Source organism: Rhagoletis pomonella, unplaced genomic scaffold (assembly GCF_013731165.1).
Source record: "Rhagoletis pomonella isolate Grant_MI unplaced genomic scaffold, Rhpom_1.0 Rhpom_scaffold_00882, whole genome shotgun sequence".
Classification (NCBI taxonomy): domain Eukaryota; kingdom Metazoa; phylum Arthropoda; class Insecta; order Diptera; family Tephritidae; genus Rhagoletis; species Rhagoletis pomonella.
This window is the reverse complement of record NW_023459436.1, coordinates 25,504-41,333: the sequence shown is the minus strand read 5'-3', so window position 1 is coordinate 41,333 and position 15,830 is coordinate 25,504. Positions and strand designations below refer to the sequence as shown.

Genomic DNA, 15,830 nt, shown 5'->3' with positions numbered 1-15,830 from the left:
CGAAAAACGTGCTCGAAATGTTAGAAAATTGTTAAAAATCAACGCAAATTCTTAATCACTTAATAATGTTTTTTTTTGTCCTAAATTTAAATAAACTATTCAAAACATTAAGAAAAATTTAATTTTTAAATTAAAAAATGTGTCCCCTCAAATCTCTTACAAATTTAATTATCCTTAAAAAATGATCGACAACTTCAACTGAAAAAAACAATGGCCAAAAATTAACGGTGTGTCCTATCTACTTTAAACTCGCAACTCTTTTTCATTAAAAATTCGTATTTTTGTAGCGCTAACTGATAATTGAAGATAGGGGGCTGCAATTTTGCCTCCAAAATTTTTGATTGTGACCGCCAACGAAATTTTCATATGGACCGAAAGAAGAAAAATTAGTCATTTTATTTGACACAGTCTAGTACATATGTATAGAAGTGAATATATCCAAATTGAAGTCATTATCCTTGAATAAATGTTAGAAATAACAAGCTCGAACTTCTTTTAAACTTAATTTGTGCTTTGATTTTATTGTTGAACAGATTACACGTGTATATGTGTGAATACATACATACATATATATGTATACATTAGAGTGGCCCGAAAATAATCTGTGCGAAATATGACAATTTCATCAAAGTTTAAGTGCTAAAAAATTTGTTTCTTAACTTACTTCGATTCTCCTCAAAAAAGATCCATATACCAAACTATGTAGGACCAATACTTTCGAAGACAATTGTATTTTTATTAAAAAAAAAAATTTATTTATTAAAAAGTTTATTAAATTATATTATTTAAGCACATTGTACTTTGATGGACTTGGGTGAGCCTAAGGCATTGCCCGAAAATTGTCATATTTCGCACAGATTATTTTTGCTATTACCAATCAAAATTCTAAAAAAGCGTATTTTCGGTCCATGCTAATATACATACACATGTATTTATAGATATCGATGTGCTATATTACTGTCTACTTGCAAGGATAAGCAAGGTTCAAATTTAATTTTTATAATGCATAATAAATTAGTTAATCGGATTAATTAAAATTTTTAAGGGAGACCGTAAACAAAGTATTGTAGATTTTATTTAGTGTACTTATTGGTTACATGTGTATTTATTTACCTTATAAATAGAGTATATTAATATTCCGAAAATTTCCGCTTGATCAAATATTTATTTACCATTTCTGATTTAACTTAACTGTATTTATTTGTATAATAACGAAATGAAATTATTTGTCTTTAGTCAGTTTTTTTAGTTGATTTTACTTATATTTATTTAATTTGGCTTGCATATATGAGTTTTTGTTTATTTTATTTTTTCGAAAACTAATTTGGTAAGAGTTCGTCTCATCAGTTTAATTTTTTTTAAGATTTACTTACAGATTTACTTAATGTTGTTTCTACTCCTATGTAAATTTTAATATGCATATTGGTTGCTTACATAAGACTGTATGCATATAAGTTTGTATGCCTATTATAGTTAACCTAACAATTTTTGTTTCTAAATTTATATCTGCAGTAGCCTCATGACGCCTTGTGTTATCTGTACTCGGTTTTTTAGTTTTAAGTATTATGTGATGTGTACATGAGTTTCGGTATGTGTGTGTTCAAAAATCAATTACTATATAACACATTCACTTTTTAATTTTATTTATTTTTTTACGTTGTAGAGATGCTAAAATGGCACCAAAAGATGCCGACTCACATAAACTTATAGCGTTTTCTTTTCTCGAAATAATGTTGCCCCTCCGCCAGCGCTGTCAAGCTTTCGTGTTCTTTTCTCAGCATCTTCACATGCATATTGCGGTGCTCTTTCTTTAAAATGTTGACATTTTTTTCGAGAAGAGAAAACGCTATTAATTTTGGATCGTAGGTTACGGATCAGTATACTTTTTTAGATACAGTATTTTTCTCAATATAAAATAGTCGATTCTGAGAAATTTATTAATCGTTCCAGATTTTTTTTATAAACATTAAAAAAAGTAAAAATTTAACAGGGAAAAATTTAAAAAAAGAGCAGATGTTTTGTAATTTTTTAATTTGTTCTACATATCCTGAAAAGGAAAAGAGGATAGTTCTGTAAAATTAGGCCGGAAGAACTCCTTTTCAAAAAAGCTGCAGGGGTTTAATGTTAAAAAAATAAAAATACAAATGAAGATTGTTCTGAGAGAGCACTCCTACAAAGGAAAAATTGTTTTCAGAAAAATGCAAATATTTTTTTGGACATTTTAAACTCTTTTTCGGCTTATTTGAAGAACTTTTTTTTCCTTTTTAGGAACTCTAGAGCTATGGAAAAGCAACTGAGAACAGCTTTAATTTTTATTTTTTTCAAACATTAAATAGTTTAGTGAAATTAGCAAAACTCTGTCCATTTTTGGTTTGCATCTTTGGGTTATGGTTGAGTAGGTTTAGGAGATGTTAAAAACAGATTTGCGATACTCAGGTAGTTATGGAATTGCCGCCATCTTGGAAAGAATGGTGTAAAGCTTTTTCACAATTTATATCGACACCGTTCATTTTTTCGGACGGTTCTAGTTTTCATATGGTTCTACTTTGTTGCTATTTTTTTCAAATGAGTTGTATAAACCTAGCGCTCTCTCGGAAGATTTGAGAATGAGGAATCGCGCGGAAATACACTGCCGAAAAGTGGTAAAAAAATTAACACTCATTTTTGTATTAATATGCAAAATAATGATGTTATGTGGTGTAGTTCAAGCCCTGATCAAAGCAACACCGCAAAAAAAAAAATTTAAAGAAGGTTTTTTCTCCGAGTGTATTTCTGCCATGAAAAACAGCTTCTCATAAAAATACAATCGCCGTTCGGAGTCGGCGTAAAACTGTAGGTCCCTGCCCGTTGTGTGACAACAAAAAGGCGCACGCCACAAGTCGGAGGAGAAGCTCGGCCAAACACTAACATATGTGTAAGCGACAATTTATTATTATTATTAATGACGTTAGAAAAGAGTCGTAAACAAAAAATGTTTTTTTTTCAACCAGCAAAAATGTTGTTAAGTTTTTTTTTTCGAAAAAAAATGAACGGAATCGATGTAATATTCGAGAAACCCTTTCACCCTTCTTTCCAAGATGGTGGCGGTTGTACAACCCTCTGAGTCCCACAAATCTATTTTTAGATGGCCGATGTTTTATACCGTTTTTATTGTAGAACTTTCTTTCCTTGTGAATTCTGTGAAAGTACTTCTTTTTGGCATAGCTTGAAAGAACGATTCATGAGCTACTCACACCAGAATCTTATCTTTTTTGCCTCATTTTGTATGCTAACTTCAAATACACGAGTATGGCGTATGAGTATCTAATATTCTTTTCTGCTAACATTTCTTACAAAAAAAATTTAGACCTACTCAAACTTTTTATTTATTCATCGATTTTCTTCGTTAGTAGGATTTTGTTAATGAAAATGAAAGAAATAAAAAAAATTTAGTTTTTTAAATTTTTTCCCTCCCAAAATTTGATTTGTTCCTTTTCCGTTAAAAAATCTGGAATTATTAATAAACTTCTCAGAAGCCGCTAAACTTGTCGAAAAATGAAGTAAATTTCGTTTATGGCGACGAATTTCTTTACCTTTAATTTGCTATATTTCTTATTCAGATTGTTGGAATCTACGACCTAAAATTAAGTTTATGTGCTTGGGCATTTTTTTTTGGCATCAATTCAAAATTTGAGATTTCCCTTACAATGTTATTAGTTTCATTTTATCAATTGATTTCTTTCACTTTATCATTGATTTTAATTCGTTCTTTCATATATGCTAGTTAAACACTTACAATAAGGTGACTTTTTTTGCTGTCTGAAGTTGTGTGCAAGATTGTTTGGAAGGAATATGGTTTGTGTGTTTTTTTTTTTTTAATTTTATTTCGCCAGCATACATATTTAGTATATAAAGGTTTGTGTAAGAATACGTTTAACGTGATGTTTCTTTGAAAGTTTGATTTGTTGGGGGATATGCCTTGACGGTACTTTTTGGTTTGACCGAAGATTATTGATTTGTTAGCTGAAAGTAAATAAAGTAAAGGAAGATATTTAAATTTACAGTGCAGAAACATATATTTCAAATACGAATATTTTGCAATTCACAATGCGAAATCCAAAGACGTTTAAGAGATTTTTATTTCAAAAATATTTTTATTTTATTCAAAATAAAATTATTAAACAATATAAAAAAATATATTAATATGGGTATCAATAGAGAGAGGCTTAAGTAAGCTCATGAATATCCTTGGATAATTTTGCCTCCTGTTTAATAATTCAAGTTGAGTTGTCAAATGAGAAAAGTTTAAGAAGATATCGCATCCTTAAATAAATATTTCTGAAGTAACAACCACTGTCTTTTACTGAAACTTACTTGCACCTAGACAGGTGATGAAATTTTATTTTCTAGGTATTACCGATTCGATGCTGTTAATGCATTTCAAGCTGTACCAGCATTTTTATTTAAATTTCATTTAGGCTACTCTGGCCCTCAAGGCCTCACATGTACTGTGAAGTTTTCATAATTCATAACTTTTTTGGACAAACTCTACAACATTTCAAATTTGAAATAAAATTCCACAACTTTATTACTACTCTTCCTTCTAGTGAAAATTAGCCATTTAGTGACCAAACCTCTATCCATAATTATGCTCTGCTCACTCATTTATGGTTATGAAAAGTAATTCAAATTCATTGGTATTAACACAATAACAATTGTAAATATTTATCTGTGTGTTCACAAATACGCACGCTGTGTAGTTTTGTAAGGGCGTGGGCTTACCCACATCATGGTTAGTTAACCTTGAGTATATAATTTTCAAAATCAGCAAAGCGTGAAAGCATAAAATCACACAACATCGCAAACATGTGGGTGTATTTCAAAATTATCAACGAAAACCAACACAACAACAACATTGCTGGAAATAAATAATAAACAAAGTAAAAACAAACTTCTAATCAACTGCTATAAATAAATATGAGTAAATTTGCCCCAGTTCAGTATATATGTACTACCATTTCTAAGTTATATAAGCGCCAGCTGCAGGGCTCGTATACGCCCTGGTGTGCCTGCTTCATGAATATCAGTTTATGCAACTCTACACAGAACGAAATATGACATTTAAAGCTGACTTAACAGCGGTGGAAAATGCAACTGCTGATAGCTGACGATTTTGTTATGCGCTAATATCTAATACGTCCCCGATTAGCGTACCCCTCCCCCCCGGATATGGTCAAAATGTCAATGAATCACGCGCTGTCTGATGTTATAAGCAATTTACCTTTCAACATTCAACGACATCAGTTGCTATAGTTGATGAGCTATCTGCCAGCGAAACGCATCGTTATTGATACTGCCACTATCATCGGTAGTGATGCACTCATATAGAATTTTTCGCCTTTGTCCATTGTGTGTATGTGTGTGTTGATGTGTGCGTGTGTTTGAGTGAATTCCCAGCGATGCATCGAATGAGCTGACTTGTGTATGTAGTTGTTATTATTGGTTGATTTTTGCAGTCATCTGTCGTGCTGCTTAATATCCTGTCGCATCGAAGAGATCTGGCAGCACTAGCGGCGGACAATTGTGCGGACTGCAGGTGACGCGCGGCATGTCATCGCTCGTCGAGCCATCTATGCACACACATTGCAGGCAATTTCCGGTATCCTGTGGCAGTACATCGCCGATTTTGTACAACGTGCCTGCAAAGTAAAAAAAAAAAAAACAAATAAAAGGAGTTGCCGTATATGTGCTTATACTAGATATACTTAGCAAAAAATCGAAAAGTAAGAGAGTAAAGAAGTATGTAATGTGCCTATTTATATGTATATATGTATAAAATGGTGCGCTACTCTGTGAAAAGCTTATTTGTGTACTGGTATATGTATATGTTTTTTAAAAAGCAGCCCAAATAGGAAGTGAGCGCGTATTAAGTAGAGCGGAAAATTCAGACGCGCGTTGTTAAGAGCCTTCAAATGGGAATGAATTTCATATTGCCACAAATGCACGTAATGAATATATGTACCTATATCGAAGGAATAAAAATGTCATATATCCAAATAACACGCATCTGCTTGCATTAGGCCGGATCGGGTTGCATATGATAAAACAAGTTTTTGAAATGCCCCCTTCATGGTTTAAAGATACTTTGAGGTCATAAAAATGTTGGTTCTTGACGCGTCGTAAAACTTAAAATTTTTTCGAATTTATGGCGAGTAAAATTTAATCTATGCGAGTAGAAATTGAGTTCTTTGAGTTCGCTTGTCGACGGTGATAATTTAGATAAATATGGTCTTAAAAGTATTCATAGTACTTAACTTGTCTTTCCAAGGTGTGTGTATCAGCTTTTAAAATCGGGTTAAATTTAGAATACAAATATTATGCTTCTGTGCATGACACAAAATTTCCTCCAAGTAAGCTTTCAGGAGGTGTAAAAAAAAGTTTAGACCCAATTGGCCATGCCAGACATTTTCTGTTAAATTATGCACGAATATCAGTAAAACATCCCCCAATTAACCACATCTTAAAGGTTTTTCCCACGAAAATCTCCCAAAAAATTCAAAACACATATTTCAGTAAAAAATTAACATTAAAATAGTTAACTTAATACATATACATATGCGTGGAAAATCGTTTGAAATTCGAAGGTCATTGGATTACTCATCTAAAAGGCCTAAAAGAATTTAAAACCATCTACTTATTGCATAAACTAGCTTAAGCGTTTATTAAAGCCCAAGATCTTGAAGAACATTTTTTATATATTTTTTATTATGGAATACTTACTGGCATTTCATCAGATAATTTGTTCTCCTTTTTACATTAAACACCAGCTACAAAGTTTGTTACTCAGCGCTTGAATTGGTTAACGGGGGAAAAACTTAAAAATCGTCCTTTTAATTTTTAATACTTATACATAATTTTACTCCACATCACATCTACAAAACGATTTCGGTAAATTTGTAGATATGAGAGACTTTTTCGACAATGCGCGTATAGTACAGAAATATTTTACGTGTAATTCCAAGAAAATGTGCCGAAGAAACAATGGGTCTAAGATCAATTTTGAGTATGCCACATTGCGAAATTAGGTTTCATAGGATTTTGCTGTAGAGTCGTAAAGAAGTGCTTGAATTTTGTATAAAGACATGCTATAAGTTAATTTTCGGTACGAGAAATCCATTATGCACTTATCTTTTTCTTAAAATTTTCCCCAAAGGCCGCAGCAGTGAAAATTTTCACATTTTATTCGAAACCTAACTCCAAGTTGATTTTATACCCATTGTTTCTTCGGAAAATTTTCTTAGAATTAAACGTAGAATCCTCCTTTGCTATAAAAACGAATGAAAAATTACTTCAAATTTAAGTTACATTCTATACTTGTATTAAACCCATACATATTGCTGTATCTTAAACAAACTATATTTTTCTCTCTTTAAGTAGAGCTATTGCAGACCTTAATTATGCAAAAAAAATATCTGAGATATACGGATTTTTCCGATTTCGTTTAGTAAATAATTGTGGGATTTCAGAGCAATATGACTGCATTTATTTATTCATTCTGAACGTTTGGAATAAACTCTTTTGTTTACTTATGGCCTTATTCATAAAAAACAGATATAGATACTAAAACAAATAAACTTACAACGCGATGCACTGGAGAAAGTATAACTATATACATACATATAATTTGCATGTATGTGTAGATTAGGGTGCTCCAAAAATGCATGTGAAAAAGTAAAGTCGGAATCTGTAAGCTCTCACTTCCTAGGATTGTTCTATACCGAAAAATGTATACTCAGCTTTCTCTGAATTTTATATGGGGAGTCTTATTACTTATTGACTTATTTTCGACCACCCCAATATAGATACTTATATACATTAAGAAAACACTATACGAGACTGATTCTCTAATCTGCAGAGCTTACTTGCAAGTAGAAGATGACACATACAAATATCAAGATAATACGTACCCAGCAAACAATTATGTTTGATATACATTTTAGAAGGATTTGAAATCAAAACACTTTCTCAAATATCAAACGTTTGAAAATGATTTGATATTGTCTTAAAAATTCTCGGCTTTCTCAATAAAAAGGAGAATTTGATCTCTATTTGAGAATATGGTTAATTCCCAAATCAATTTCAAAGGTTATTTATCAATTGTACTTCAAATTTGGAAATAAAACTTATTATAGGAAATATGAATTTCATATCTATTTTTTCTTCACGATGTACAATGTACGTTGTATATACATACAAACATACATACATACATAAAAGAGACAAATCCACTAAAGTAATTTCTAATATATTCGTCTTGAAGTCAATTTATTGTTACAATCACAACACATTTTTCTCAAACTTTTGAAACTGTGTTTGCTGGGTTAGTGAACAGTATTCACCAGAGGTTTAGGCACGAAGGAATAGTGCATGAACCCTAAGGCAGGTTCTTAACCCCGCCTTGGACACCCTTCTCTTCATTACATCCCGCCCGATAGTTATATATAAGCACTTAACTAATTACATAATTTGATAATTCTTCAGTTTCAGTGGTTCTTTAAAAAAAATCTTTATTAAGAAAGCATATTATGAAAATAATAAGATTGTTAATAATTTTGAAGGTCAGCCACTGCGAGCATTTTTTTCAATATAAACAAAATAGTTCCAAAGTCACTTGTTGGTTGGTTTTTTTCAAATAGTTCCAGTTACAAACTTTTTTCCACGATCAAGCCCAGTGCATATCCTAATCAATATTTTAATTTATTGCCGCTGAAAACTTTGCATATTTCTCACCTCATGCAGTGAAAACATATGCACATACATATGTAGGTATATGCATATGTATATAGAAAAACATGCAGAATTGTATAAAATTAGTATATAGTGCTAGATTTGAACTTTATTGACATTTTGTGTGGTGGTGACGCTTTCTGTATCTAATTGCTTTCGCTGTGACGAATGTTTTGTAGTTTTATGCGCTGTCATATGCCCATTTCAGATTGACTACATTGAGCGATGTAAACACATTTGGTGTCAACATGCATTTGCAATTTAGGTTTGTATTTTTTATTTTTTTTAATTATTTGTAAGCGATGCATGTTTGCACATCCGGTGCACCAGCGTGTATGATTGATTTGTTTTTGGGCATCACAAATCGTCAAAATCAAATTTTGATTATAAAACTGCATACAAGTTATAGTATTCACGTACATTTTTATACCCGAGCGCACTTGTGCACAAGGGTATATTAATTTTGTTCACATAACGGTTGTTTGTAACAGCCAAAACGAATCGAAATAGATATAGACAAATGTATACATAAATGATCAGGATGAAAAAAGAAATCGATTAAGCCATGTCTGTCTGTCCGTCCGTCTGTCCGTCTGTCCGTCCGTCCGTGTACACGATAACTCGAGCAAAAATTGAGATATCTCAACGAAATTTGGTATGTAGGTTTCCCTTAATCCAAGGGAGGTTGGTATTGAAAATGGGCGAAATCGGACTTTAACCACGCCCACTTCCCATATAACAGTAATTTCCAGAAATACGAAAACTGCGATATTTTAGTAACTAAAGAAGATAATTCACTCAAAATTGATATTTATAATAAGTTTTAGACGAGAAATAAGAACATTATAAATTTTTGGAAAATGGACGTAGCCACGCCCACTTATGGTTATATGTGTATATCTTGGTAACCGCTGCACCAATTTCTTCCAAACTTGGCACAGTTGTTGGCCTTGGTACAGCATAAAAAATCGCCGAAACTTTTTAAAATCGGACAATAACCACGCCCGCATCCCATATAACGGTAATTTAGAGAAATGCGAAATCTTCGATAAAACAGTAAAATTAAAGCTAATTTATCCAAATTGATGCTTGCAACAATTCTTTACCAGGAAATACGTTTATGGTAAAATTTTGGAAAAATGGGCGTGGCACCGCCCACTTATGATCACATATATGTATATCGGTAACCGTTCTACCAATTTGTACCAAACTCGGTGTGGTTATTGTGCTTGCCACATATAAGCAAAACGTTGAAAATTATTGAAATCGGACTAAAATAACGGCCGCTTCTCATATAACGGTAAATTTCAAAAAGGCTTGAAACTTCAATATTTCGAAATTGAAGGACGCTAATTTACTCAAAATTGATACACCCCGGCTTACCATCTAGCGGAAGGTTTCGGAAAGGTGAAAAAATATATATTTAATACTTGCGCCGGGTATTTAATGTTCGGCTCCGCCCGAACTTAGACTTTCTTACTTGTTTTAAATTAGTTTAGTTTTTTTTGTGATTTAACTATATATTTGCAACCCTTAATTATAAGCCATAAAATTCTATAAAGTATTGCATTTCAAAAATGTGTAGTTATATGCGTAATGTGGTTTGTTGGAAAGAAAGAAATTTCGTTCGTCGAGAGAGGCTCTGGTTTTCAATTGTACCTGTTGGCAAGAGCTTAGTTATTCTAAACTCGAAAATGCTGCGGTTACGTCCCTTCCCGTATCATAACTACTGTGCATAAAAATAACCTTTTAAGCGCTCTAATACTGTAAATGATTATCTTCCATTAGCAGACCAGATGAACTTCGTCCCGCCCAACAACAATTCACGTTCACGTTTGGTTTTGTGGTCGACATCCTAAGAATAGCGTTATGTCCGCGAAGAGATCCTTGCGGCAACAATGCTTTGGTTCGAGGGTGAATCGTCCTTGAATCTGTATAGTATAGTTGGTGGCAATTTAAAAATTAAGGAGTAACATTGGTCCACAGAAATCCAATATACACCGAATTATTTCACCTAACCAACTTAAGTGCCTTACAATTGTATTTTTACTATGTTTAGTCACCGTAAAACATAGACCCATTGGTTTTGGTGGTTGATTTAACGGTGGTAATTTGAGTTTGATCCTTGGTGTCTCCATATGACTTCACTTGATAATTTGTATTAACTGATTTATCGAAGATTTCGTTGTTCTCTAAATAACCGTTATATGGAATGTCGGCGTGGTTATTTTCCGATTCTAAAAATTTTCATCTGTTTGGTATGTTGTACCAACTGTGCTAAGTTTGGGAGAAATCGGTGAAACGCTTACCAAGATATGCACATGTAATCATAAGTGGGCGTTACTACGCCCATTTTCCAAAAATTTGTAATATTCTTATTTTTCGTCTAAACATTATTGTAACAGGTCTATTCTGCCCGTTACCGAAGATTTTGTGACCGGAAAATTGTATAACCAAAAAATGTTACTACTTCTTGTCACCGCGATTCTAGGTACGTTGGTAATGCAGTGAAAATATTCAGCAATTCAGCTATGGAGATTTGTGGAAATTCTTGTATTGCATATTTCACGGGGCAATATTTTGTTACCAGCTCATGAGATGGTAACCAAATTTACCGGTTACAAGAGCGCACAGAATGCGAAAAAGGTTTAAAAATTGACAGACAGTTTAATTACCGGTTACAAAATGTATGTTACCAGCGCAGAATAGACCTGTAAATGTCAATTTTGAGTGTGTAAGCTTCAGTAGTTACTTAGAAATCGGAGTTTTCGTATTTCTCATACATTTACCGTAGGTAGGTGTGGTTGCTGTCTGATTTGGCCATTTTCAATACCATCCGTCCTACGCTGAAAATAAGTACACATACCAAGTATCTTTAAGATATCTCAACAGACAGTCACCGCTTAGTCGATTTATTTTCTCATTCTGATGACTTATAATAATAATAATATCCCAACGGTTTTTACCCTCCATTCCCGCCCATCCGCACGAGGGGCGCAGTCCGCATGACGTACGGAACCAATATTTTAAATTTTTTGTGCCGAGTCACGAATAGGCAGGAGTTTGTTAAGTGTCGAGATCTAAAACTGTTCAGCTACAGAACTAAATTCATCAGCTGATTTTATGTATTTATGTCAATAATTCACTTATTGAGAGAGGAGAGTATCGCTTTCTTAATGCTGAAAAGCGGATCTGATATATCAAACGTGCTGGAATGAGAGTTAAAATCCTGGCATAAGCAACGGAGTGGGTCGTGCAATTCAAAATTGGTTTTACAAGCTTTCAGAAATATGGGACAAAAGTGTCTTGATACGCGTGACGGAACATTAAAGCTTACATCAGCCAGAAGAGACGGACTTGAAATTGAGCCTGTCAGTAATTTAACCATAAAAATTATACCAAGCATTTCCCTGCGACTGGCAAGTGTAGGAAGGTTAATAAGTTTTAAGCGACTCGTATAAGGTGGAAGACTATATTGAGAATCCCATCGGAAATTTCTTAAAGCAAAAAGTAGGAATTGTTTTTGAATTGATTCTATCTTGTCTGAGTAAATTTGATACCTTGGATTCGAAACCACCGAGCCGTATTCCAGAATCGGCCTAACTAATGTTGTAAACAGGGTTTTAGTGATATACGGGTCACTAAATTCTTTTGACCATCGTTTCACAAATGCAAGTACACCTTTAGCCTTGTTGACTGTCACATTAATGTGAAGACTAAAATTAAGCTTAGGATCCATTGTGATACCAAGGTCCACAAAATTGTATACCTGTTCCAGGTTATGGTTACCTATTATATAAGAAACTGGCAGAACAGCTCTTCGCGAGAAGCACATTACTTTACATTTCTTAAGATTTAGAGGCATAAGATTTACTTTACACCAGTAAGCCATGCTGTTTAAGTCTGATTGTAGCAAAGACTTTTCTTCAATTGAAACGTACGATTTATAAAGTTTTACATCATCTGCATACATTAAAATTTTGGAGAATTTTATATCTGTAGAAATATCGTTTATAAAAAGCAAGAACAGAATCGGGCCTAGGTGGCTACCCTGAGGGACTCCTGAAGTAACATCAATGACGTCAGAGATAGTATTTTTAAACAATACCCTTTGTGATCTATCATAGAGGTATGAAGAGATCCAACGTAGAAAATTAGGTGGAAGACCAAGAAGATCAAGTTTATAGATGAGCAACGAGTGGCACACTTTGTCAAATGCTTTACTGAAATCAGTATATATAACATCAACAGTTTTGCTCTCACTAAATGCTTTTGAGATATAGGATGTTAATTCAAGTAAATTTGTAGAAGTTGATTTGCCCTTGCAAAATCCATGTTGACTGTATGAAATGCTTGAAGTGATAGAATGCGTCAACCGATTTGTTATAATTGCTTCAAATAATTTAGGAATTGCAGAAAGCTTAGCTATGCCCCGGTAGTTCTCCACTGAAGACCTGCTACCGCTTTTATGTAAGGGGGTTATGAACGATTCCTTCCATACAGTTGGAAAAACGCCCTCTTTAAGAGACAAATTAAATAAGGCTGTTAACGGCTCGTAGAGATAATCAGCACAATTTCTAAGAAAACAAGTGGGGATCTGGTCAGGACCATAACTAAAAGACTGCTTTAAGGACTTCAGGTAAACTAAAACATCATCGGGAGATATTATAGGGTTATGTATTGAGTTAATTGGACTTAGTTTAAAAGGATAGTCAAAGTATGCTTGGGAGTTAGTGGAATAATTGGATTTAAAAAACTGAGCGAACATGTTAGAAATTGTTTGATTATCACCAGAGACGGTATTTTGATACTTCATGGCGGAAGGAAACCCACGTACATTTCGCTTGGAGTTTACGAAATCATAAAATGATTTGGGGTTATATATTATACGTCGTTTGATTTTACACAAGTAATCTTTATAACACTTTTTGTTTAATTCAAAGAACTTGTGACGCAAAAGTGAGTATTTTACATAGTATGAGTGTAAGCCGGTTTTTTGTGTAATCTAAAATAACGTGACTTTCTGTTTTTCAAGTTTCTCAGTTCTTTAGTGAACCATAACTGTGTTTGCTCCTGATGAACACACATGCGTTTAGGCACATACTTTTCAAATAATCTATGTACAGTAAAATTAAAATGTGCAACGCTTTGCTCAACTTTTTATTTGTATATAGGCCACGACAATTTAGACAATTCTTTATTCAGTTTTTTAAAGTTGGCTTGCGAAAAATCAAAGCGAATATTTGGCTCGTATGTTTGGGAATCGCAATTTTGACCATCGTTTATAATTTCGTAAGATATCTCAATAGCAGGGTGGTAGACATCTTCGGGCAAAACTAGTGGGTCACATTTATTTACAGCCGACTTAGATGCATCATCAACATAAACAAGATCTAATACTTTGCCAAACTTATTGCGAAGTACATTAACTAGATTCAGGCAGAGTTCAGCCATCTCCTCTAAAAATACGTTGTTGCACGCGCTAGACGAGAAAGGTACAATATCATTGTCAATGATGTTCCATGATACATTTGGTAAATTAAAGTCACCCAACACAATCAATGAATCAGAGGGTTTAATCATTGAATTAATTGATTTCAATAAAGATACATGTTGTGAATACACTGATAAGTCAGATCGGGGAGGAATATAGCATAGAGCTAAGTAAGTAAACCCCCTTCCAACCTGAACACGAATGCATTTGAATTCTGCAGATACGATGTGTGGAAGACTAACTTCTTCAGATGGTATTGAAGAGTCTACGGCAAAGAGTACGCCACCGCCGACTCTGTCCTCCCGATCTTTTCTGTAGATATGATAATTATTTGAAAGAATCTCTGAATTAAAAGTGTGAGGTTTGAGCCAAGTTTCAGTCAAAGAAATTATATTATCTGTGTTCGTATGGAAAAGTCGCTTATGTCGAAAGGCTGGCTTTAGTATAATGCGGCATTCCCTTTATTCTTTAAACGACAATAAATTTTTTGCAGAGACTTAATAAGAATATTGACTTGCTAGTATCGGAACTATTTATTGCACGTTTATTTGCCAAAAGTTGTTCAACGGCTCAGCGCCAGTGAGCTATTCGCAATCCTATGCTGCGAATGCCGATTTATACTAAAGCCTGCCTTTCGACATAAGCTACTTTTCCATACGAACACAGTTATAATTGCATTCAAGGCCATTAGGATATAAATTCGTTAATTTAGTATTTATGCCTCTTACGTTTTGATAATAAATACTTAAAGCAGATTTAGTAATCAGTTTTTTGGTTCTGTATTCTGACGGGGAATATTTGCTAAATTAATATTTTTGTTGGGCCTATACTCAAATTCACGAACGAAAGCTCCGGAGGGCCAAAAAGAACTACTAAGCAGCATGTCAAAATTTTCTAAATTTACGTCTATTTTAAATGAAGAAATATTTCTTTCATATTTAAAATTAAATTTTCTGATACTTAAGTTGACAGTTTTAACTTTGGACGAGATGTATGTGTCATTGTCTATATCTATCTCGATTCGTTTTGCCTGTTACAAATAACCGTTATGTGAACAAAGTTATAATACCCTTGTGCACAAATGCGCTCGGGTATAAAAAAAGAAATCAATCAAATTCCTGACAAATTGCCAATGATCCATAAATTGCGTTGCGTGGCGAACAATCAATGCAAAAAAAAAAGAAAAAGGAAAGCTGGAAGTAAAAGCAGTGAAGAGCAAACAAAAGAAAAATTAAAAGGGAGAAAACGCTTCGCGCTACCGCATGTCTTTCACACTTCGCATCAGGAAGTGCGCACAACTGCGTGCCTAAAGGTTCACTTGATACACTTCCCAGCAGAGTTGGCAGAGTGGTAGTTGCCATATACCGGAAGGTACGTACACACATACATACATACACGTATCTATGTATGTATGTTTCATGCTTTGGCAGTGGTAGACTGCTGCTAACTTTTCGCTTGCTGCACGCCTTGATTCCCCGCTCGACTGTTTTCCGCATAATTCGAATAATTTAAATGCGCGCTTGAACAGTGTACATCCGCTCATTGATTGAATGAGCTCGCAGGTTGCGTT

The 15,830-nt window shown here is 33.6% G+C and overlaps 1 protein-coding gene across 1 annotated transcript in view; it reads right to left on the bottom strand.

Annotated features, from left to right (window-relative positions):
- Positions 1-3,520: 3,520 nt before the first annotated feature.
- Positions 3,521-15,830, bottom strand: part of LOC118751650 (uncharacterized protein DDB_G0292186-like) — a gene marked incomplete at its 5' end in the record, with an annotated part of 34,853 nt that continues 22,543 nt past the window's right edge. The window contains 2 exon segments of the mRNA XM_036486464.1: positions 3,521-4,002; positions 5,261-5,678. Of these exon segments, the coding sequence (XP_036342357.1) occupies positions 5,512-5,678 (167 nt within the window).